We start from the raw sequence: 25944 nt of genomic DNA, 5'->3' as shown, positions 1-25944 counted from the left end.
AGAGTTGTAGAGCAGACTGGGAGGTAAGATCTTTGCAATTAATTCTTCAAACCCTTCCACCTACTGCTATGAAAAGGGAGTTGATCCAGTTTTTACACTGGAGTGATTGCTTTGTATGGCCACTGCTGGGAAACTGGAGAACTGCCATGGGCGAATTCCTCCAGTGAGGTGGAAGTAGGTTATCTTCTCCCAGATAGCTGCATTATCTAGTTTGGTCCTTGCTTTGTTCTTCTTTGGCTGACCTCAGCTATAAGCCAAGAAAGAGCACAACCCTTTCCAACTGCACATCAGTCTGTAAAGTTAACCTTTTCGGTGTCACTTTTTTATATATGGCAGTCAAGATTGCTGTAGTCACTCTTCTCCTGAAAACAGATTAATAATGCAAATGTCCAATGAAGTACTACACAGTAACTGTGCAGGCAATTTCTTCTCTGACATAAGAACGACCTTACTGGGTCAGACCAGGGTCCATCTAGCCCAATATCCTGTCTTTTGACAGGGGCCAATTCCAGGTGCTACAGAGGGAATCAACAGAAAAGGTAAATGATCAAGTGATCTATCCCCTGTCACCCATTCCCAGCTTCTGGCAAACAGGCTACGGACGCCATCAGTATCTGTCCTGGCTAATAGCCATTGATGGACCTATCCTCCATGAACTTATCTAGTTCTTTTTTGAATTCTGTTATAGTCTTGACTTTCACAACATCCTCTGGCAAGGAGTTCCACCGGTTAACTGTGTATTGTGTGGAAAAGTACTTCCTTTTGTTTGTTTTAAACTTGCCTAATAATTTCATTTGGTGATCCCTAGTTCTTGTGTGATGAGGAGTAAATAACACTTCCTTATTTACTTTCTCCACACCAGTCATGATTTTATAGACCTCAATCATATCCGCCCTTAGTCATCTCTTTTCCAAAATGAAAAGTCCAGTCTTATTAATCTCTTCTCATATATCAGATGTTCCATACACCTAATCATTTTTGTTGCCCTTTTCTGAAACTTTTCCAATTCTAATATATTTTTTGAGATGTGCTGACCACATCTCCATGCAGTATTCAAGACGTGAGCGTACCATGGATTTATATAGAGGCAATATGATATTTTCTGGCTTATTATCTATCCCTTTCTTAATGATTCCCAACATTCTGCTCTAGAATTGTTAATTGTAGAGTTCAGAGCCCAGGAGGACCACAGGTTTGTGAAAACTGTTTTGAGCTGAATCTGACTTCTGTATATGGAACTTACTTGCTGAACTAGTTCCTTTTTCTGCAGCAGGGGTTACTTTACTTCACAGTTAGTTATTTTTAAAGGGTATGCTTATATTTAAGGCTAAGATTTTTGCCATGGATATTTCTAGTAAAAAGTCAGGGACAGGTCATGGGCTTCCACTTTATCAACCATGACCTGTCCCTGACTTTATTGCTAAAAATATCCATGACAAAATGGGAAGTCGCTGGGCAGTATGGGGCCGGCTGGGAGCTCTGGTGTCCCCCTCTACCTGCAGCTCGGAGCTGCGGGATCCCCTGCCAACCGCAGCGACCGAGAGCTGCAGGGGGCCCAGCCAGTAACGGCGGGGTCCCCTGACGACCGCAGCAGCTGGAGTCTGTAGGCATCCTCCCACCACAAGTACCCCGCAGCTCCTGGCTCCCCTGGGAGGCAGCGAGACAATGCAGCTCCAAGCTGCATGCTGAAGTCACTGAGGTCTTTGGAAGTTGTGGATTCCATGACCTCTATGACAAAATCGGAGCCTTACTTATAGTTAGTTCAGTAGACCTGAATTATGTTGCCATTGGTCAGTGGATTTTTGGCTGAGCAAAGCAAGGTCTTGCACTCAGCTTGATGGTATTTCTTAGTCACACACTAACTTTTGAATGCTGCATCCAATCAATGCCAAAGTTTTTGGCAATGTTCTGGGCAGCACCCTATTCATTTTTTGGAGGGAGTGGGGTGCAAATTAGAAAGCAGAGAAGGGGAAAAGGGTGGACAGTGCCTTGGCATCCGGTTTTCAGATCCAGCAGTTTCAGCCACCTCTGTAGTTGTCTGTTGATCAAGAACTAGTTGAGGGCATCCATTAACGTCTTCCAGCATGACAATACCCATTCTAAGCTCTTCCCATATTTCCAATACCATTTAAAAATGCTGACACATATGATGACTTATCTCTCAAACAGAAGTCGGGGGGAGGGGGAGGTGGCGGCAATGGGCTTGGAGGTATGCAGAGAGGCACAAACAGCCCATGGTATGGAGGGAAGGGTGAATGCGAAACAGAGTCCTTGGCATGGGTAGGCTGGGTTGCAGGAAATGCCAGAAATACAGAGAGGTGGAAGGTTGACATTCAGGGAGCTTGTTGGGGGGAATGGAGGAGTGCAAGAAGCTCCTGGTGTGTGCAGTATACTTGGTCTACAAAAGCAACCAAGTGTGTGACCCTCTAGTGTACTATGTTTTTTTTTAAATCTTATTTGTTCACCAATGTACTATGTGATGGGTGTATCTTATAAATAAAAAAAAAAAAATCTACAAACCTAGCAATCTTCTCTTCTAGCATCAGCAAGTGTCAATATTGGCCAGCTGGAACATCAGCTTATATTATCAGTGGATCCCTGGAGGATTCGCCAGATTTTAATTGAGTTGCATGGCATGACGTCAGAACGCCAATTCTGGACAATTTCTAGCAAGGTAAAGTATTTCTCATAGAATAGCTGAGTATGTGCAGTAGAAACTCAAAGTTACGAACACCTGAGTTAAGAACTGACCAGTCAACCACACACCTCCGTTTGGGACCAGAAGTATACAATCAGGCAGCAGCAGAGATGGGGGTGGGGAAAGCCAGTACAGTACTGTGTTAAACATAAACTACTAAAAAAAAAGGTGGGGGCGGGGGGAACACAGCATTTTTCTTCTCCATCGTAAAGTTTCAAAGTTGTATAAAGTCAATATTCAGTTGTAGACTTTTTTGAAAGAACAAACATAACGTTTGGTCAGAGTTATGAACAACCTCCATTCCTGAGGTGTTTGTAACTCTGAGGTTCTACTGTAGTTGCATACAGTAAACTCCTTTCACTTTGAGAATGTGATGCAGTAATTGGAGAAGAGATTGACTGACTGTCATGACTCCTGGATTCTGATTTTTTTTTTTTCCTCCTTTTCTGACTTTCTGTGACACCTTAGGTAACTTGCTAACTTCTGTTTCGTTCCCTGTCTGTATAATGGAAATGATGATGATATAGCTAAGAATTCTATATTTTTTTGTGTCTGTTTAAAAAAAAAAAAATTTATAGATGTGTAAAGTATTGCACATCTTACTCTGTGCTTTTCATGTTGCTTCCTTGAGTTAGTTAAAAATTGCTTTTAAATATGAAACTGTCTGGAATACAGTCTCTGGTTCTCTTAAGTCTCTATTTATTTTTATTTTAAAATCCATACCTAAAAAAATGCTACCATTCTGCTCTTTTGACTTAAATTACTGTAATTTGCTAGTAATTGGCAAAAAAGCTGTCTTCCATTTTAAGTTGAGTAAAGACGTTTTGTTTTTGACTATTTAAATATTCAAAACATCAACAAACTAGGATACCAAGGGATTTATGTACTTTGTCTTGTGGAGCAACTAGTGTGTTTTTATTTGCATATGAACCCTGTGTAAACTTACGTTTGAAGAGTTTTTAACTGTAGTATACACATCCAGTTAATAAGAAATTTAAACTTCTATTTTGAAGAGTTAGAAATGACATGTGAGAAACTGCTCTTTTCTTTGTGTTTCACAAATTTGGTCACTAATGTTTTTACAGTGGTTTAATAGTTCAAAAAATCTGTTCCCATTCAAATATTTTATATATTTATCTCTTAGTGGGAAGTACCAAATGTTTATGGCAGTGTTATCCTAGGAATTAAAGACAACTTGACTAGAGATTTGGTCTACATCCTGATGGCAAAAGGGTTACACTGCAGTGCAATTAAGGTGAGCAAACTATATATAAATAAAGAGCTCATGGTCTTGATGTTTAATAATACAGATCATTCTCCCATAAAAATATCCTGTTTTTCAATAAGACTTGACTACTATACATATATTCTGCCATTTTTAGTTGCTTATGAAAAAACTGCTGTGCAGTAGGAATAGCCTAGGACATACTGATACAAGTAGATGTATTCTTGGTGTACTAAGAACATAAACTAAATGAGGTGTATTCTTTTGTAACATACAAGTGAAAGCATAGAGTAGGGTTTGAAGTACAGGACCTGGGAGTCGAGAGATCTAGGATTATATCATGGCTGTTAAGGTTAAGATCAGCTTTGTGTTTAAAGCTTGACTGTTCTAAGTGCTCTAAAATCCATATGAGTACACAAATGCCTAAAAATGTGGTGTGTCTCATGGGGGCACTGGCTGTTGTTACTGATCCAAATTTGGGGCCTCTTGACCAAGGAGTTTGTTCCCAAGATACAGCCCCTAGGGGAAAAGCAGTTTTTCTTAAAGTTGACACATCTTGGCAATGTTTTTTGCTCACCGATAGAGATTAGAGCAGGACTCAGATCACTGAATGCCCTAGGGTTGCCCCGACGGAGTGCATGTTACATATCAACCCTTCGGGGGAAATCAGATTAAAATGTTTGAAGAAGTTTGCTTCTCCAGTTACACACGCTGATGTTCACATGCCTAAGGCATTACACTGAGCAAGTGTGCAGAGAGAAGCTATTTCGAAAACTACTTATACATCATCATGTCTGGGTTGCTCCGAGGGTATGCGACAGTCATCAAGTCTGAGCACCATGTGAGGCTCTGAGTTCAGATCCAAACCAAGGCAGAAATCTGAACTAAAAATAGCACACAGTTACTCCAGTCTGCCTCTGTCAAAGTGGGGGGAGATGTTATTTTGAGGAAATGTAATCTGAGAACAACAGAATATACAGAAGGTGCAGAAACTAGTTTCTTAAACCTATAGAAGCAAACGTGGAGTGGGAGGGTGAGGGTGATTGGAGTGGGAGAGTAGATGGGAATGGGAATTGTTTATCTCAGAGGTCTGACCCTTCTGTCTACCCCCTCCTCCCCCCATGTGAGCTGGGACCTGGGGGTCCCTGCCAACATGTGTGCGCCAGGATCTGCTATTTCCTGGTTTTCAGAATCTTGAGTTTTTCTAAATTCAGTATTCTGGAAGGACGTAACTATCACTGGGCAACCCTGATTCTTTGTTAATAAAGGTTGGTTGGTTGTTTTTTGCCATTTAATCTATTTACAACTCGGCAACAAACTTCCTATAGCAGGGTGGGCAAACTACAGCCTGTGGGCTGTGTCCGGCCCCTCAGACCTCTTAATCCAGCCCCTGGGGAGTGGGATCGGCAGCTTGCCCCACTCTGCTCACCCAGCGGGGTCGGTGGCTTGCCCAGTGCTCCAGCCGGGGAGCAGGGTCAGCAGCTTGCTGCACTCTGCCCACCCGGTGCTCCCATGTGTTCAGGTGGGACCTGCATGAGGGCACACATGTTACTGCGGCTGCACAACCCAAATGCGCCTCACATGCCATCAGCCTGGAACATGCAAGCCCATATGCCTGCTACTTATTGCCTTAGGGTGATTCTGCTGTTTTAGTAGTGTCAATTTTCCATTGTTGAGGATAAAACAAAGAGTAGTTGGCCAGGGAGTGCCAGCTGCATTATTCACAATAATCAGAGGGCATGGAAAGGGGGTAAGTTTGTTTTAATTATTGTAATACGTTATGATATATTTATAATAGTAAGATTTTGTTTATTTCCACTAAAATGTATCTTTATTAAATAATGTTTATTTGAATATCTCTGAATTGTTAATTTCGTGAGCATTCATGGCCTGCCATGCAATTGCCATACCCAGATGTGGCCAAAAAGTTTGCCCACCCCTGTTCTATAGTCTGGGCTTGTCACTTAACATCTCTGTGCCTTAGTTCCCCAACAATAAAATGGGCATAATACTGAACTCGCTGAAGTGTTGTGGGGCTAAATTCATTAAGGTGGAGTTTTTGCTTAGGACACATTAATGATTAACACTGTAATTTATCTAAATTTGGAAAAGACTTCTTGCGACTAGCTAACACTTTTGCTTATTCTTTTGAATGAATATTCAGCATGTGAAACCCTGTTTCTTTGCCTCACAGTTCCTGGTTAATGAACTATAGGATGAAACTATAACCATTTTATAACTAGAAAACTCCAGAATGTGCCTTGAGTCTTCTGACTTTTCCTTTTATAGTATGTTTTTCTTCTGAACCTTTTTATTTTGCTTGAAGAATTTGGGATTATAGAACCCCTGCATCTTTCAGGAATTGATAACATTTACAGTGACATATTTGGCTCAATCTGAAATTTACTTACTTTTATTCAAAGATTTTGGCTTGATCCTGAAAGGTAGCAAGAACCCACAACTCCCATTACATAGGTGCCAAGACTTGAAGTAATCCAGAATAGGTTAAAACAATGTTCCAACACTTTTCTTCTTCTTATAATTCAACCAAAGTAGTGGTGTCACTTTCACACATGCTGTGCTTTATTACAGGATTTTGTCCATGCAAAGCAGCTTTTTGCTGCTTGCCTGGAGCTTGTGACGGAGTTTTCTCCAAAGCTGCGCCAGGTCATGCTGAATGAGATGCTGCTCTTAGATATTTACACTCACGAAGCAGGAGCAGGGGTTTCTGGAGAACGTCCTCCTTCTGATTTGATCAGCAGAGTCAGAGGGTATTTGGAAATGAGGGTACCTGGTAAGAATGTAGCTGACCGATCTCTTAGGAAAGATACAGTAAAATGCAAAGGTGGTAACAGATTTGCAAAAACGAGAACATTCAGGGTTCTGTGAGCTTCAGTGCTTAGGTTATAACCAGGAACAATAATGAAAAGTAGTAAGGTATTAAATAAATATATTTTTAGTTGTCTTAGTGAGTGTTAGCCTCTTGAAGTGAGCTAGCTTTCCATGGACTGCACTTTGCCAATTTCCTTTAAATAGAGCTAGACAAATCACTGGTTTTTGTTCTCTGGCAACTTAAGGGGGAAAAAATTGGTTTGACCCAAACTGAAACATATATTTTTTGCATGCTGTTTGTTGTAGCCATTTTGGTCCCAGGATATTAGAGACACAAGGTGGGTGAGGTAGTAGCTGGTGAGAGAGGCAAGCTTTTAAGCTTACACAGCTCTTTATCAGGTGACCTGTGTAAGCTCAAAAGCTTGTCTCTCACCAACAGAAGTTGGTCCAATAAAAGATATTACCTCACCCACCTTATCTTGCTGAAATCATTTGGAATTTTTGGCAAGTCAAAAAAACCACCACCACCTTTTGTTTTGGATTGAACAAGTTTGTTTCCAGACTTTTTAATCTTTTTTTTTTTTTTTTTTTTTTTTAATAAAAGCAAAGTAAGTGATGGGCTTTATGTATGGAGGAGATGGTGGTCCTCTTTATACCCAGTAGCCCAGTGATTAGGACACTGTTGCAATGTGGGAAACCCACATTTGAATCTCTACTCCGAAGCAGGAGTTTAAATCCAGGTCTCTCCCCTCCCAGCTGAGTTCTATAACCACTGCTATAGGGGGTATTCTGGGGTGGATCTCTCAGTCCCTCCTGTTTGAAGATGTTCTGCTTCATGTAAAAAATTAAACACTGGATCATGGATTTGGATGAGGGAGAGCCAAGTTCCAAGAGAGTGCTCTAATGACCAGGCTGGAGAGTCATTCTGTGTGTGTCTCTCTCTCTCTCTCTGATGATTGTTCATTGGTATTTTAACAAATACTGTTTTGGAAGCTGGATACTGCAACTTCTGTTTACAATCTTCTAAATGCTATGGCCTGCTTTTCATAAGCATGGAACACCTAAAGCTACGAGATAAGTTAATGGAAGCTGCTGATGCCCATCTCCTCTAAAAATTAGGCCCCCTCTGTATCCATCTACCATGTTTGCTACTATAAAATATAAGAAGCTGAAATGCTTTGATTGTGGGGATATATATGTTTGGTACAGTGTAGGTCTAACCGCACAACTCCTGGTCTTAATTGAAATTATTTCCAGATCTTCCCAGCTGTTTCACATGTTCATAAATGCTAGTGTTTCATGGGGGGGAAAAAACTGATGATCTAATATTAGCTGATGAGCTAAACATTTTTTTAAAAATCTCTTCTAGATATTCCTCTTCGACAAGTTGTAGCAGAGGAATGTGTTGCCTTCATGTTAAACTGGCGGGAGAATGAATACTTAACTATGCAAGTTCCTTTACTTCTGGTTCAGACTAATCCTTATGTGAAGGTAATGGATGTTCAGACTGAAAAGGGCAAGATGCCATACTATGCCTCTTTTCTTTTTCTTTTCAAGGCTCCAGTACTTCTGAAGGCATGTGTCATTCTTCATTGTTTCTGTCAAGTTTAATTCTAACTGCAGTAATGAGTGGGAATAGGTCTTCCAAAGAACCAAATACTGTGTAGCAAAACTAAGCACTGTTGGTTGAAATTCAGTAATATCCAGAAATAAGGTTGATTTTTGTCTCTGGATTCCGTCTGTACTACAAGAGTAACTGAGACAGGAGATGTGGCTTACACCACCTTTGTCCGCTGGCAGCAGTCTTGTTTCATCAGTATCTTGCACAGGAGGGACATAAACAGTAATGAGTAACCTACCTATACCAAATATTGAAACAGTGCTGTGAATGGGTTCCCTGCCTCAATTATATTTGGGACATGAATTATTTCAGTAGGAGATTTAGGTGTGAAAGGGATTAAAGATTGGGCCTTAAGTGTATTGTGTTCATACGTTTTCCTAATAAACTTCAGTGGTTTGCAATTTCCAACTCATTACTGACTGTATGTTAAATATTACTGTGGCATTCAGACACCTATCATTTTGGAGTTCTACTTTTCAAAAATATTTGTTTTTTTGTGGCAATATTATGATTACTTATCAGATTATTATGTTAAAGCAAAATACACACAAACATTGTTTTACGTGGTGAAAAATCTTCTGATCCACTCAATCTGCTTTGCAGTTACGGTTGATATTTTTAACCTTTTTATATTCATATTTTGCTTGCTAGAATGGATATATAAATGCAGCCCTTCGTTTTGCAGTGTTACTTGAATTCTGATTGGATCAAGAATGGAGCACTGTTTTCTTGGACCTGTTGTGGTTTCCCTAGGCTGCATCTTTATATTAAAAAGAAATATATCTGCAGTTTGCTCCCTTTTAGGAAAATTAGTTGCATTAATTTGCAAGCTCCTGGTTAGATGGCCTGTATCACAGAGTAGTCATCCCTGCCACTGTGGTATGAAATAGTCTATTTAGACCTGTCATAAATATAAAGGGAAGGGTAAACCCCTTTAAAATCCCTCCTGGCCAGAGGAAAATCCTCTCACCTGTAAAGGGTTAAGAAGCTAAAGGTAACCTCGCTGGCACCTGACCAAAATGACCAATGAGGAGACAAGATACTTTCAAAAGCTGGGAGGAGGGAGAGAAACAAAGGGTCTGGGTCTGTCTGTAGTCGTCTTGGCCGGGGACAGAACAGGAATGGAGTCTTAGAACTTTTAGTAAGTAATCTAGCTTGGTATGTGTTAGATTATGATTTCTTTAAATGGCTGAGAAAAGAACTGTGCTGAATAGAATGACTATTCCTGTCTGTGTATCTTTTTTGTAACTTAAGGTTTTGCCTAGAGGGATTCTCTATGTTTTGAATCTAATTACCCTGTAAGGTATCTACCATCCTGATTTTACAGAGGTGATTCCTTTACTTCTATTTACTTCTATTTCTATTAAAAGTCTTCTTGTAAGAAAACTGAATGCTTTTTCATTGTTCTCAGATCCAAGGGTTTGGGTCTGTGGTCACCTATGCAAATTGGTGAGGATTTTTACCGAACCTTTCCCAGGAAGTGGGGTGCAAGGGTTGGGAGGATTTTGGGGGGAAAGACGTGTCCAAACTACGTTTCCCAGTAAACCCAGTTAGAGTTTGGTGGTGGCAGTGGATATTCCAAGGACAAAGGATAAAATTAATTTGTACCTTGGGGAAGTTTTAACCTAAGCTGGTAAAAGTAAGCTTAGGAGGTTTTCATGCAGGTCCCCACATCTGTACCATAGAGTTCAGAGTGGGGGAAGAACCTTGACAAGACCAATAATCCCTTTTATATCTTGTGAATATGCAAAAAAGCTCTAGCCATTGTATTTTTGCTGTTTTGTTTTGCTTAGTTGGGGCAACTTTTGGCTGCTACATGCAAAGAACTTCCAGGCCCCAAAGAAAGTAGACGGACAGCTAAAGACCTTTGGGAAGTTGTTGTGCAGATCTGCAGTGTATCCAACCAGCACAAGCGAGGGAATGATGGCAGAGTGAGTTTAATAAAACATAGAGAGTCTACATTAGGCATTATGTACAGGTATGTGTCCAAGAATTATTTAATAAAATCAATCTTTGAGTTCTAAATTTGGCCTTGTCTTCATTCAGAAATTGCCCTGTTTCAGCAATCAGTGGCCAGCAACTGGCATAGCTACAACAGGCTGGGTGTTTTTACCAAAGAGCATTCAGTGCAAATCGCACCTGCCCTTGCCTACCCTTAGGGGTTGGCATTGATATAGTGACACTGATTGTTGAACAAGGCTATTCCCAAAAGTGGACAAGGCCTTTGAATATTTAAGGTGAAATCCTGAGTCCACTGAAGTCAATGAAAAAAATTCCTATTGACTTCAGTGGGCCAATGATTTTACCTTTAATATCTAAGACTCTTCTAATTTTATTTGATTAACCCAGAGGCACCCACACTGCGTCCAACTGAGAGCCATTTGCAGCTTGTCTGTAGCCAATGTCTCCAGGCCTCTGCCCAGATTAGTGATGTGGTCCACGCTAGATCTTTGGTCTTCACAGGCCAGGGCTCAGAACTAAATCGTTCACAGAGCTTTGTTTAAGAGTAAAACTTTATGGGCCATACTTTAGTCATCCTTGTGCTGATCTGGTTAATATGTATCTAAAACCAGGCTGCTTTGTCTTTCAGTACTATGTGATTGGCTGGAGGAGAGGGTACACAGGCTTGCTTTTTATGTTCTTGTGATTTACATATTTTCTGAAGCAAAAGGGAGCCAAGGCCTAGGTGTACACTGAGATATTGAACCTGTTATGACTCCTCCAGTTCAAACAATAAAAGGTGATAACCTTGTCTTGATATGAGAATTATTTAGAATTTGTTGGTAAAGGATCCATCTCTTGCTTGAAATGTGTGATGGTGAGAATTTCTATGTCCAGCAGTATTAGCAACTGCATATACAGGTAAAAAGTGCTAAGGTGTACCTTTGCATATTAGTCTTTGGCTCACTGCTTTGATCCCAGCCTGTAGAATTATGAAAAAGTTGAGTAGTTCGCACAGTAACTGACTGTGGCCCCTACTGCCGTGCATTGAAAGTTCTCTTCATGTGATTGTATATGTCCATTCCACTTCAGGTGTCTGCACACCAGTACACTGGCGCTGGCGAACCTTTTCGCATAGCAGTGTTCATCAGGGCAGCGCATGTGCTTTCTGCACACTCGTGCTGCTAGTCGATGGTATAACAGTCAAAGCTACCCTGACCCTCCCTCAGTTCCTTCTTATTCCCCTTGGTCAGCAGTTGTCGCACACGTGAGCTCTTCTTACTTCTTGCCTATCTCTTTAGATCCCCTCTAAAGAAATAATTTCTTGAGCAAAATTCTTTAGCTTAATTAATTTAATTTAATTAGTTTGTAATGATACTCATTTTAAGCTTTGTTTATACATTATTTTCCCCCCTTGAGCTTCAGCTTGATACCGGGACATGCCAAAGTCCCCAGTGTTCAAACGCCATTCAGTCCATGCCAGTTAACAATCCCCACTGCAGCTTGTTAAAGTAATTAGGAGACCGTCACATTAGGCACAAGCGCCCTGTATGAAAAGTTGAAAAATTGGAGAGAGTTCAGAGGAGCCATTAGAGTGATTATAATGATAGACTAAAGGCACTCAATTTATTTAGCTTAACAGAGGGATGGTTAATGGGTGACTTGATTACAGTCTGAAATACCTCCATGGGCAACAGATATTTAATAGTGGATTCTTCAATCTAGCTGACAAAGGTATAACATGATTTAATGGCTGGAAGCTGAAACTGACAAATTCAGACTGGAAATAAGATCTAATTTTATACCAATTAGAGTGATTAACCTTTAAAACAATTTATCAAGAGTTGTGGATTCTTAACTCACAATTTTTAAATCAAGATTGGATGTTTTCCTAAAAGATGTGCTTTAGCAATTATTTATGGGAAATTCTATGATCATATGTCCAGTTTTGTCCGGGACAGTCCCTTTTTTTTAGCCCTGTCCCGCCGTCCTGCATTTGTCCTATTTGCTCTTGCCAACTTGATCAGTGTGCACTAGGGAGCTTTAATGCACAGCAGTGGGGTCCACATAGGAAGTTAGTGTGTGGTACAGTGTGTGCTGTAGATTTACACCCCAGCTTGCTGTGCACTATTTCATCTCTAAAGTAAACAGTCCCTAAGGCTCCCTCATGCTCCCTATGTATTAAGCAATGGACTATGCTAAAATAAAAACAAAGGACAAATCAATTTTAAAAATATTGTTCTTGGTGTAACACTTAAAATGGAACAGTCCAACGTCAGTAATGGAATAAATAAAAAGAACAATGATGAGCATTCCTCCTTAATGCTCCCTGTATATATGCAAAACTGGAATTAAGAATATTTCAATAGTACTACTGTATTATTTCTGATGGACAAATGTTTCTATGCATTTTAATTGTGTTTGATACCTTACACATGTAACATGTATCTCTTATTTAGGAATGAATTACTCTCTTTTATCAAAAAGTTACGGGTAAGTTTTATGTTGCAGAATTTAACATCTATTGTTTTGTTATTGACGCTTTCCTTTGGCATAATATTTCATGGACCATGTTACCTATTACTTCGGAAAAGGTTGAGTGTTGTGTTATGTAAATATTATTTTTGTGTGTCAGATCATATAATTGGGAATTTATCTAACTAACCATACAAACAATGGTTTGCTGAATAGGTTGCTTAAAATTCCACTAGCTTCTGATAGCAGAGTCTTATTAAGCTAATGATCACAGAATGAAGTAGATAAACTTTAATAAATAGACTATAACCATAAAACCAACGTTCACTTAAAGATGACATCACTGACTTTGTCTACAATTAGGAATTCAGATTAAATTGTCTGTCTTTTCTGTTCAAACTGACCCGTTCCCTATTACCTTAAAGTCCAGTGTGGACTGTATTTTATACACCTCTCCCCCAATCTAAATATTTCCAAAGGGAAGACCAACAACTGCTATTTCAATCACAAGAAACACATGCACAAGTCAGAAAGTAATGTGTTCTTTTTTTTATTTGTAGAGTATTATAGTACACATTGCACTTTAGAGCCAGAAGACAGCCAGGAGGGGAATAAATATGCACAGTGGCCTAAAATAAGTACCACTTATTTAACATCTTCCTGAGTAGTTTATTAAGAGACTGTCTTTTAGGGCTTGTCTACACAGGGAGCTATTCCTGATTTGCTCCATGTGCTGGATGCTCTTCTTCTGAATTAGTTTAATTCATTTTGGAAATGGATTAAGCTAATTGAGAATAAGGCACTCTTATTGTGGAATAAGAGCAACCACGCATGGAGCTAATCAGGAATAGTTAATCTGATTTTAAATTCACACTATTCCTTATCCTAGATTAATCTCCATGGGTAAATAAGTCTTTATGCAACTATTATGAGTCAGTTTTCTTTGTTGCAAAAGTCCTTGTAAAATTGTCTTAAACCCATTGAGGGATACACTTGCCCTGGAAGAAATAACACTGATATGTGTTGCCTATCCCTGATGTTGAGAAGAGAGAAAATGGGCTACTGTGTAATCTTTTTTTTTGTTTGTTTGTTTTCCTTCCATCATAGGAACCACTGGTTTTGACTACAATATTATCCCTGTTTGTTAAGCTTCATAATGTTCGGGTCAGTACAGTGCCATCATTATCATCCTTCCTTTTTTGAATTGCATATTTGCTTCTATAACTCCTATTTTAATGTCTTTCTCCTCTTAGGAAGACATTGTGAATGATATTGCAGCAGAGCATATTTCTATTTGGCCATCAACTATTCCCAAGTAAGATAACTACTAATATAAAGTACTGTTTGGTAAATCTTATAGGGGGTGTTTAATTTTTTTTAGCAAAATGACTTCATTCTTAAACTAGATCTAAAATAAGCTTGTTTGTTTCAATATAGTGATTGACATTACAAAACTGCCTCTTTCTTTAGCCTTCAGTCAGTGGATTTTGAAGCTGTAGCTGTTACCGTAAAAGAGCTGGTCAGTTATGCCCTGACTATAAACTCAAACAACCACTTCTGGTTAATTATCCAGGCAGATATTTATTTTGGTAAGTGAAACCGACATCTGTTAGGGGTGGGAGGGGTGTGTGTGTGTGTGTGCGGGCCCTTGCATGCACTGTGCTCTGTCTTCAGAGTTACTTACACTGATACATCTTTTGTATAAGATCAAAAGCTATGTTATATCTTACATACTAATCGTTTATCAATAAAAGCTTAAACAGCACAGAGCTTTTAAAAATGGCAGTGTCTTTGGACTCAAATATGTAAATGGATCGGCAAGGGAAGATCTTGAAGTGCATGCAGTGTTAAAGTCAGTGAGATTCCATGTGGTCATATGAATCACCCTGCAGGATGGGGCTTTAGGTTCTTTTTAATTTATTTTAAAAACTTTTTAAGTAATTGTGACTTCAAATCTTCAATGCTAAAGGAAAAAGTTAAGAAACTAATACTCTAATTTATATACCAATCTGTAGAATCATGTGAATATTTGTATTCAGTGATCCAAAATAAATAGTGAAATGTAGTTATTATGAGGCCCTTGCTGAAGTAGGGTTTAGGATTGGTAACTCCCTGACTAAATTGGAATGTTTTTAAAAATACGATTCTAATTACCCAGCTCAGCCCTGTCCATGTCGGCAAATCAAATAGTAAGGGAAAACCAGTTAAGCAGCTTAGATACTGTTCTTCAAATTCATTGTAAGGGTCAAGATAAGCAAGACATGATAAATCCTGCTCCCTCCCCACTCCCTTCATAGGTACAGAGGTTCCCCAGACAGTGAAATTGTGCCATTCTGCTGCATGAGAGTGGAATGCAGGATTCAGAGAAGTGGGGACTGTGCAAGGAGTACCCACTCCTAGGCAGTATGGTGGTCATTTTCATGGGGTGTTATTAGGATTGAGTAGGCCAAAATATGGGAGGACCTGCTACTTTAAAGTTCCTTAGTGTTTCCTTAGTGTAAGTGGAGACTGCTTTAGAGGCATGAGCTCCTATTTCAGCCATTGGTCTGAAGTAGCTTCTATGTAGCGGGTCTACAGGCTTGGAGTGAAGGTACCTTACCTTCCCACCTTTCTCCCCTTGTCTGCTCAGTTCTTATCCTAGCTCCTCACTGGACAGAAGATTTGGGCTATAAAGCAATTCATATGTCTATAGTGCAAGTTAAAGGAGAAGCTATACATTTCTTGTTTGATTCGTTTGGATACAAGTGTTTCTTCCCCTAAACTGTTGGGTTATAAATGACTGTTGCATTTTGAAGGTGAATGCAATGTTCCCTGTATAGTTTGAGAGTCAGAAACCATCCTTTTGTGGGGAAAAGCCCACATGGGTCCTAGAAAATTTCTGAGTTTCCACTTGCAGTGTTTCATTCAAATTGTTTTGAAAGAACAGTCTCTCAGAATGACAAGGCACCTGTCAGTTCCATGAATCTGTGGATGTTAAGAGATTCAAGCAAATCTGAGTGTACCAGGAGGGGCTTGTGTGCAGAGGAAACTGCCTCTGCACTGCTTCCTTGGCTCCCCACTTCGAAATAGCAGCATGTAACCTGCATTCTTCCTCCAAAGGTGAGGAAATTGCTCTTGGTTCTACTAAGAAGGGGGTGGTATTGATACTAGTAGTACCAGTTAGAACCATAAAGTAGTTGCGTGCCAGCACAGAACCATTCAGATAAGCGTCGAGTTGAGGTGGAGCCAGTGTTCTAAGCTGAGAGAGCAGTGGATGGGAGCGTTTGGGACTGCAGTGGGAAAATCAAATAGAGTAGTTCAGTGACAATATTTGCCATTTCTGTCCACATCTGTCCAATAGTTTGAACTGAATTAGTGCAGGGAGACATTTACAAGATTTTTTTTGAGCTGATGATGTACTAGGAACATCTGTGCAATATTAGGAGTACAACAGTGTATGAACAAGCATTTCAGGTGCTTGCAGTTACTGGGAATGTCAACATTCTCTAATATGGATAAAATGCCAGAGTTCAAAATCTACAATCTGATTTCTAGCTCCATTTGCTTATTCCTGTCACCCCATACCTGAGCTGCCATTTGACTGTTATTTCCATCCTGGACCCTGTAAATCCCCTTTGAGACCACTAACCTTCTGTGAAACCTTGACTATGGCCTTGAATGTTTGAAATAAAAATCTATAGCAGCACCTGCTGACAGTCTTCAGTCCAGCTGTGGCAGTGTGTTGGTGCTCTGATATTACAAATGGTGCATGTTGGAAGCCCCTGCGTGTGGCAGAGAACTAATTCAGGGTGAGGTAGAAGTGTGGCAAATAAATTAACCCCCTGGGCCAACATAGTGGTACAAATTAAACTATTTTTAAAAAGTCCCCCTGCCCTCCCCAACTCATCAGAGTGAAAACTTTTTAAAACATGAAAAATAATTAAGAGAAACTTGCTTAAAACTCTTGGCTTCATGGTTGTTAATGAGCCTTACTGAGTAATCTAAGTGTTTCACGTATTCATAGCAGAATGTCTTATCACATAGTGGTTACAGTATTGCCATGACCATATACATGTATGCATTTATACCTGGGTGATGAGTAATTCTTCAAGTAGAATTAAACTGTAGTGAACTTTAAAGTTTGTCACCATTTTGTGTATGGATGTATTAAATATTAGTGTGAATAATTCTGTAAGCTGTTACAAATGTTTACATTTTGATTTCTGAGGTTATTCTAACTTTTTCCTCCCCGTTGTAGCAACAAATCAATATTCAGCAGCCCTTCATTATTACCTTCAAGCAGGAGCAGTATGCTCTGATTTCTTTAATAAGATGGTATCGCCTGATGTATACACAGACCAGGTGAGTTATGTTGTTAAAATATTTGGCACACTGGAAATACTCTTCTGGATTTGTAGACATGAGACAACTGTACGCTAATCAGGGGTGGACCTTATCTGACCACATAAGTTAATATATTGAATGTCTGAATGTATGGATATTTAGCTATTTTAAATGACATAGATATAAATATATTTCCTTCATTGCTTGAAACTCATAAAGTCTGCAGGTTTCTACTGTGCTGATGCACAGGTGGGTGGGTGGGTATATCTTTTTACTCATATTTTAAGTAACTTGTAGAGATTATATGCTCAAACTACTAATGGAAAGCAGACTAACTGATGTTGGATTTATATATACCTGAGTGGAATCATCAGAATATTTATGCAATTATACATCAGCAAACTAATAATCAACCTTTTACAAAGTTTGTAATGTATAGTTAACAATTTTAAAATGTATCTATGCATTTCTAAACTACACCTATACTGTACAAGATGAGCACTGGATATGGATTATATAAATAGTGAGAGCAGTTCCTTCACCTACTCGAAGTATAACCATAGGCTTCTGTCTTTGACCACAAAGTCACACTTTCTTTGGGGAATGCCGTGGTGAACAATGGTGCCTTATAACATGGCCTCAGGGTGGTGAGGGTAGGACTGTAACTTGTCCTCTTTTGGGAATAATGTTTTATGGTATATCTACACAGCAGTGTGAGCCTGGGCTCAAGCCTAACCCCCATTGCATCCAAATGCCAATTGTTAACCTAGAGTCCAAGCCCTATTGCTTTCCTGTATGTATGCAGCCCCGGCTTGACTCTGGTCCCGGAAGTCCTCTGGATGTATCCCAAAGTTCCTTGGGGCAACTTCGTTAGACCTCTCTACACCAACAATCTGTGGTGCAGTCTACTGCACTCCATATTACAAACAGAAGCCACACCTCCCTTTGCAAATGGAGCGGCTCAGATCAGCATTAACCCAATGTCTGCTGAACACCAGTCTGCAAGCACGCTATCAAAGAGCCTGTGGGATATTCAGTGGAGACCGATGAGAAGATGCTTTTTTGCAAAGAGAGCTGCTTCGTGCTCACAAGAGTGCAGCCAGATTTTTTGTGCACACTGTCTGTGTGCCCCTGCACATGCAGCCCCAAGGAGATATGGGGGCAGAGAGTTGAGTGGAGACTAAGTAGCTTCCTTGCAGGGACAGGAAGTGACGACAAAGCTCCTGGCTCAGCATGGCCATGCAAGGGATGACCCCCAACACCCAGGCCGCTCCCCCTCCCTGGCAGGGAGCCACTTGGTCCCCACTCCACTCCCTGGGGCTGCATATGCAGGCGTGCCCAGACAGTGTGTACTGTGAGGGTGGCAAATGGGAGTCAGCCCCTAAACTTCCCCACAGCCTCCTGGGGATCCTTTAGCTCTTCCCTGGGGATGCACTTCACCAGGCTACAGCTGGCAGCAGCCAGGCTGGGTGGGTGTGTTTTTCCTTTGAAACCTGTGTTTGACTTAAAACTTCAAAACAAATAAACAAAAATAAATAAAAATAAATTAAAAAAAACAAGAAAAACACCTTCATTGAACATACCATTTTAAAAATTAAGAATTGCAAAAGTTTCATTTTAATAGTTTGACTGCCCTGGAGTCTGAGTGTCCTAATTATCCTCTGAACAGATAGATGCACATGGCAATGTGACTCTACCTAGAGGTGGAAAGCCCAATTCTCAGATTAGATGGTAGTTCAATATAAAGCCTTCTCAAACTGCAGACATTGTACTGAGCCAGCCACCAAAGGAGCTAATTGTGCAATTTATGTACTTGCGCTACTTATGGGCACTTGAGTCCCATCAATAGTACTGTCTCAGTTCGGAAAAAGGGTGGGCAGTAGAGTTTTCCCCACAGTGCAACACATTTGTAGGGCTAGAGTGTCAATACTAGGTGAGAGGCGCTAGGCTCACTAGGACAGAGTTACTTTGACTCAGTTCTGTGCACTGCAATGTGGATGCCAGAGCCCCAGGTTCAAGCACGGGTCAGCAAATCCTTAACCTAGGTCAGTGGTTCTCAAACTGTGGGTCGCATAGGGCGGTGGGCCTCAGGGTTTTGCTTTGGCCCCTCATCCTGGACCGTGGGGCTTGGGCGGGCTCGGGCTTCAGACCCCCTCCTGGAGTCACGTCGTAATTTTTGTTATCAGAAGGGGATCGTGATGCAATGAGGTTTTGAGAATCCCTGACCTAGGTTTAAAATGTAATGTAGATGCTCAAGCCTGGGGCTCCCTGACATGGGTCAGCTGATTCGAGTCCCACTAACCCTAGGGTTAATTGCTGTGTAGACATAGCCTTAGAGCCTTAGCCTCTCAACAGAATGTCCATGTGTTTGCCTCCTTAAGTCTGGGCTCCATTAAATTTAGCCTAGCAGATTATTATAGCTTCCATCAGGATAGATTGATCTAAATTGCCTAATGGTTATGTAAATAATTTTTAATCTTGTGTTCCATTCATACTTATTTTCCTTATTTTTGTTCTTACTGATTGTTATAACCATTAAAACATGTCAATTTACAACCAAATGCAGATTTTACACTAAATTTGGTACTATCTATACACATCTATTTAAACACTTAGAGTTTAGCATATATTTATTGAGATTCTTAATTTTTTACTTTTTAATTATGATAGAAAATGGTGATGAACACATTTACTTGATGGGGTTTTTTTACTGTAAATTTGTGTCAAGCTGCATGTGGATGGAAACTGAAATTCAAAAAATAATCAAAAACAAAAAGAAAAGGAGGACTTGTGGCACCTTGGAGACTAACAAATTTATTTGAGCATAAGCTTTTCATTCCACACAGAGATGGACTACAAGCCATCAGGAACAGAACCAGAACAGCAAATCTGGTGAGGAATGCATCTGATGAAGTGAGCTGTAGCTCACGAAACTTATGCTCAAATAAATTTGTTAGTCTCTAAGGTGCCACAAGTCATCATCCTTTTCTTTTTGCGGCTACAGACTAACATGGCTGCTACTCTAAAAACTAATCAAAAACAGTATTTTAAGATTTTATTTATTAGTTGAATTAAACTACCTTAAATGGCTGGATACATAAGGAAAAAAACATATCAAAACATAGTTTGCATTTAAAACTTAACTGATTTACTGAAGTATTAATTTAGTTAAGGCTATGATTTTTGGCATAGACACTTTTAGTAAATTTCACAGCAAAGGTGCAGGGGAAAAATAAGTCATGTGAAAGTTCAGCAAATAATATAGTTTCTTCTTTGAGTAATGTCTGTGTGTGAGCTCCACTTCAGGTACGTGTGTGTGTCTCAAGCCCTGAGAAGAGATTTTCTATTAGCACCATCTGTCCCACGCATGCACTCTGTACAACTTTATGCCGTGCTCCAAGAGTATATAGTTCTTTTTGGGTGAACTGTCCTGAGTTCTTTCTCTACTGCCTCTGCCTGAGACGGAGCTCTAGTTTGTCCACCTTATGCGTGCCTCAGCATGCTTTGTAGTTGTTTAGTTTGTTTGTTGTTAGTATAGAATTAGATAGATAGTTGAGGTTTCGGTTTTTCCTCTTCACCTTTGTCTCCCCCAACTTTTTTTCCAGGGAGCTTATTTGGCCTGGTTGGGCATGCCTGGCTTGCCAGGTTTCAAATGCAGCCTATCTTGTTGGGAGGCTATCCCAATCAGTGATGGCCAATCTAAATGTATCGGTTGCTTGGGAGAGTGCCAGATTGCCCCAGAGTGTAACTTCTGCCTGGCTCTAAAATCTAGAGGTCCGAAGAATCAGGAGACCAACCTGAAGCTGTTGATAATGGATCACTCCCTTCAATCCATTTCAGAGTCCATCCCTTTACCCCGAAAATACATCTGTCTCCAGACAGATCGTGTACACCTTCAACTTCAACTAAGGTCTTGCCTAAGAAGGGGAAGATCTCTGAGGGTGCAGGAAAGGCTCCAAAGAGGAACTCGGTCTCCCCCCACAAGGAGCCAGCTCCCAAGAAGTCCCGATCTCCTGCGAACAAGGTCTGTGGTGTCAGAGTCCTTGGCTTTTTGACTTGGTACCATGGAGACAAAAGACTCTTCCTCTGATATCATAAGAATGGCAATACTGGGTCAGACCAAAGATCCATCTAGTACAGTAGCCTGTTTTCCGACGGTGGCCAATGCCAGGTGCTCCAGAGGGAATAAGCAGAACAGGTAATCATCAAGTGATCCATCCACTCTTGCCCATTCCTAGCCTCTGTTTGCCAGAAGATGGGGACACCATACCTGACCATCCTGGCTAATAACCATTGATGGACCTATCCTCCATGAACTTTTCTAGTTTTTTTTAATCCTGTTATGGTCTTGGTCTTCACAACGTCCTCTAGCAAGGAGTTCCACAGGTTGACTGTGTTGTGTGAAAAAATACTTCCTTTTGTTTGTTTTTAAACCTGCTGCCTATTAATTTCATTTGGTGACCCCTAGTTCTTGTGTTATGAGAAGGAGTAAATAACATTTCCTTATTTACTTTCTCCACACCAGTCATGACTTTATAGACCTCAATCATATCCCCCTTAGTCGTCTCTTTTCCAAGCTGAAAAGTCCCAGTCTTATTAATCTCTACTCATATATCAGCCGTTCCATACCCCTTATCATTTTTGTTACCCTTTTCTGAAACTTTTCCAATTCCAGTATATCTCTTTTGAGATGGGGCAACCACATCTGCATGCAGTATTCAAGATGTGGGCATACCATGGATTTATATAGAGGCAATATGATATTTTCTGTCCTATTATCTTTCCCTTTCTTAATGATTCCTAACATTGTTAGCTTTTTTGACTGCCGCTGCACATCGAGTGGATGTTTTCAGAGAACTATCCACAATGACTCCAAGATCTTTCTTGAGTAGTATCTGTAATTTAGACCCCATCATTTTATATCTACAGTTGAGATTGTTTTCCAATGTTCATTACTTTACATTTATCAACACAGAATTTCATCAGCCATTTTGTTGCCCAGTCACCCAGTTTTGTGAGATCCTTTTGTAGCCCTTCACGGTCTGCCTGGGACTTAATTATCTTGAGTAGTTTTGTATCATCTGCAAATTTTGCCACCTCACTGTTTACCCGTTTTTCCAACAGATCATCTATGAATATGTTGAATAGGACTGGTCTCAGTACAGACCAATGGGGGACACCACTATTTACCTCTCTCCATTTTGAAAACTGACCATTTATTCCTACCCTTTGTTTCCTATCTTTTAACCAGTTACCAATCCATGAGAGGACCTTCCCTCTTATCCCATGACAGCTTACTTTGCTTAAGAGCCTTTGGTGAGGGACCTTGTCTAAGGCTTCCTGAAAATCTGAGTACGCTATATCCACTGAATCCCCCTTGTGCATATGCTTGTTAACCCCCTCAAAGAATTCTAGCAGATTGGTGAGGCATGATTTTCCTTTATAAAAACCATATTGACTATCAGTGGAGTAGAGAGATCCTAGAGTACTTTGGAGAAACACAGCAGTGAAAGGTCCCCAGTACCATCCATTTTGAGATTGGCGCAGTCTGTTTCAGATTTATCAATAGTGCCTTCCCATTTGGCTTAGCCGAAACACGCAGCTTTAGCCCTGGCGTCTATGCGCTCCAAACCAGTGATACTGCCCAAGTCAGCTTTTCCATTGGTACCACAGGAATGCCATTTCTCCAGGAACGTGTCAGTGTTAAATGAGCTGGTGTGGGTACTGAAGGACTCTTGGTAATGAGATCCCAGTCTCTGAATTACCAGTCCTTCCCGGTACTGCAAGATTCTCCACCCTTTTCTACTGGTTGCCCCCACTGGAAGACATTGAGAAGGATGAAGGAAACATTCAATCAGTCTCCTCCTTATCAGTGCAGGTTCCTCTCCGCATGATTACAGGAACCCACACTTTGACAAAGACCCTTACCCACATCTGGGATGGCTGGATCAGACCTGGGTACCACCCCCTCTCCTGTATAGGCCTCCCCAATGGCCATAACGGGGTTCTTGGGTGGCTTGTCAGCAGCAATCTGCTAGACATCTGGCTGCAATGCACCAGGAAACTAGGGTCTCCTCCACCAAACCCCCAACACCAGAAGACCTTTGAGGAACAGGAGGCTAGGGTGGACAAAGAGACTACCCTCAAACCCTTATTTCATCTCCAGACAACACAATCATGCCGCCTCCACCACTGAGAGCTGACGATTTTCTCCATTTACAGGGCCTTGTGAAGAGAGGTGGCTGACACCCTCCAGCTACCTTTTTAGGAGGTTAAAGAATCACATCACAAGTTCCTAGACATTTTGCAGTCCATGACACCCAAGTGGGTAGTGCTACCTGTTAATGAAGTGTTCTTGGATCCAGCATATACTGTGTGGCAAACTCCTGCCACCAACTTGTAAATGGGCAGATTAACAAATACTATGATCTCCCCAGGGACTCAGTATTTGTGTTCTCCCAGCCTTTTCCTAAATCCCTGCTTGGGGATACTGTAAGTGAGCAGGGTAGACAGCATTACTCCAGGTCTACTCCTTATGACAAGGACCAGAAAAGATTAGATGTTTTGTGAATGGAAGGCCTAGTCGTCCTCCAGGTTCAGATTGTAAACTATCAGGCCGTCATGGTCAAGTATGACTACATCAATTGCAACAAGTTTGCATCCTTTAACCATGGCCTGGAAATGCCCCTGTGGAAGATGTTCAGTAAAGACTCAGTTTTTAGCCAGAACCCCTCTCCAGGTGCCCTTGGATGACATAGACACTGCTGTGAGCTCCATTTCCAAAGCAGTTGTCATGCCCAGGGCATCATGGTTCCAGTTCTTGGGATTCCCAGGATATGGGTAAGGACCTCCCATTTTTGATGGTCAGAAGCTCTTCTTGGGAACTGTAGACGAGTCCCTGCACATACTATGCCTTGGTCCAGGCCATCAGATCTAATGTGGCACTTGGTTCAGCAGTACTGTCTTCAGTCTTGGACTCGATTCCAAAGTTCCCTTCCTGTGAGGATACTACTTGAGTCACCTGAAGTGGAGCACCCATAGGGATGCTACTTGAAGAAGAAAAGGTTACTCGCTTTGTGCAGTAACCGTTGTTCAAGATGTTTGTCCCTATGGGTGCTCCACTACCCACCTTCCTTCCCCTCTGCTTTGGACTGTTCTTTTTAGTCATTTTGGATAGAGAAGGGACAGAGGGCAGTTTGCCCACACAGCCCTGTGTGCCCTCAAAGCACAGCCTGAGGTTGCATAGAGCGCGTGCATGGGCCAAACAGACACTGCTATCAAGGGCTCAAGAGGCACATGCACAATTGAAGTGGAGCACCCATAGGGGGACACACATCAAAGGACTACAGTTACTGCACACGGTGAGTAACTTTATTTTGCTACGTTAACGTATACAAGAGTATAGTGGGGGTGCTCTGACACCATAATGGCAGCTCCTGGCCTGCGGGGGTGGGTCTGGCTCCCTGCTGTGCACATTGTGACCAATCACATGGGGTTGCTGCACCCCTCCATCTCTAGAGGGGTGGATGGGGGGCAAACCTGAGTGGTGCTGTGACCTTGTGCTCCAGGTCACCACACCACCACTCTGTTTAGGGGCCTAATCAAATCTGTTTTTACAACTATTTTCAAGATTTCATTCAAATTCAAGATATCTGTGACCACTATGATAAAATTGTATCTGTAATTGTAGTTAGTGGATTCACTGTTTCTGGTCACCATAGGGCAGATTTTCAAAGATATTCAAATGCCTAAAATACCCACCTAGTAGAATTTTCAAAAGTGCCTAAACAGCTGGGGTGCTTAAACTGCTTGGACACTTTTTTGAAAATTCCACTGGGTGTGTATCTGTATTTTTAGTTGCATAAATACCCTTGGAAATCTGCCCCCCTCTCCCCCTGTCCTTCATGTTTTTAGAATTAGATCTGACCGTCTCCCATCTGGGTTTTTATTCATTGTAAAGAATAAAAATAATATACTTAATGCAGTACTTGACATTATGACACATTTATAAATAGGGGCCTACCAAATTCATGTCCATTTTGGTCAATTTCACGGTCAGAGGATTTTTAAAATTGTAAATGTCATTGTCATAAATATAAAGGGAAGGGTAAACCCCTTTGAAATCCCTCCTGGCCAGGGGAAAGCTCCTCTCACCTGTAAAGGATTAAGAAGCTAAAGGTAACCTCGCTGGCCCCTGACCAAAATGACCAATGAGGAGACAAGATACTTTCAAAAGCTGGGAGGAGGCAGAGAAACAAAGGGTCGGTGTGTCTGTCTATATGCTGGTTTCTGCCGGGGATAGACCAGGAATGGAGTCTTAGAACTTTTAGTAAGTAATCTAGCTAGGTATGTGTTAGATTATGATTTCTTTAAATGGCTGAGAAAAGAACTGTGCTGAATAGAATAACTATTTCTGTCTGTGTATCTTTTTTGTAACTTAAGGTTTTGCCTAGAGGGGTTCTCTATGTTTTGAATCTAATTACCCTGTAAGGTATCTAGCATCCTGATTTTACAGGGGGGATTTCTTTATTTCTATTTACTTCTATTTTTATTAAAAGTCATCTTGTAAGAAAACTGAATGCTTTTTCATTGTTCTCAGATCCAAGGGTCTGGGTCTGTAGTCACCTAGGCAAATTGGTGAGGCTTTTTACCAAACCTTGTCCAGGAAGTGGGGTGCAAGGTTTTGGGAAGTATTTTGGGGGGAAGGACGTGTCCAAACAGCTCTTCCCCAGTAACCAGTATTAGTTTGGTGGTGGTAGCGGCCAATCCAAGGACAAAGGGTAGAATATTTTGTACCTTGGGGAAGTTTTGACCTAAGCTGGTAAAGAT

General features: G+C 40.9%; 1 protein-coding gene across 5 annotated transcripts in view; it reads left to right on the top strand.

The window, feature by feature from the left end:
• Positions 1 to 25944, top strand: part of INTS8 (integrator complex subunit 8) — a 72119-nt gene that overhangs the window by 38879 nt on the left and 7296 nt on the right. Inside the window, exons 13-22 of one of the 5 annotated variants that reach the window (XM_073330535.1) lie at positions 2541 to 2674; positions 3843 to 3953; positions 6516 to 6717; positions 8125 to 8330; positions 10170 to 10354; positions 12777 to 12810; positions 13900 to 13956; positions 14046 to 14107; positions 14263 to 14381; positions 17030 to 17133. In XM_073330535.1, the coding sequence (XP_073186636.1) occupies positions 2541 to 2674; positions 3843 to 3953; positions 6516 to 6717; positions 8125 to 8330; positions 10170 to 10354; positions 12777 to 12810; positions 13900 to 13956; positions 14046 to 14107; positions 14263 to 14381; positions 17030 to 17133 (1214 nt within the window). The remainder of the gene's footprint in view (positions 1 to 2540; positions 2675 to 3842; positions 3954 to 6515; positions 6718 to 8124; positions 8331 to 10169; positions 10355 to 12776; positions 12811 to 13899; positions 13957 to 14045; positions 14108 to 14262; positions 14382 to 17029; positions 17134 to 25944) is intronic. The other 4 variants (XM_073330536.1, XM_073330537.1, XM_073330538.1 and 1 more) reach the window with 4 other exon arrangements.

Source organism: Lepidochelys kempii, chromosome 2 (genome assembly GCF_965140265.1).
Source record: "Lepidochelys kempii isolate rLepKem1 chromosome 2, rLepKem1.hap2, whole genome shotgun sequence".
In the NCBI taxonomy this organism is placed as follows: domain Eukaryota; kingdom Metazoa; phylum Chordata; order Testudines; family Cheloniidae; genus Lepidochelys; species Lepidochelys kempii.
This window is presented reverse-complemented; position numbering and strand designations above follow the sequence as displayed.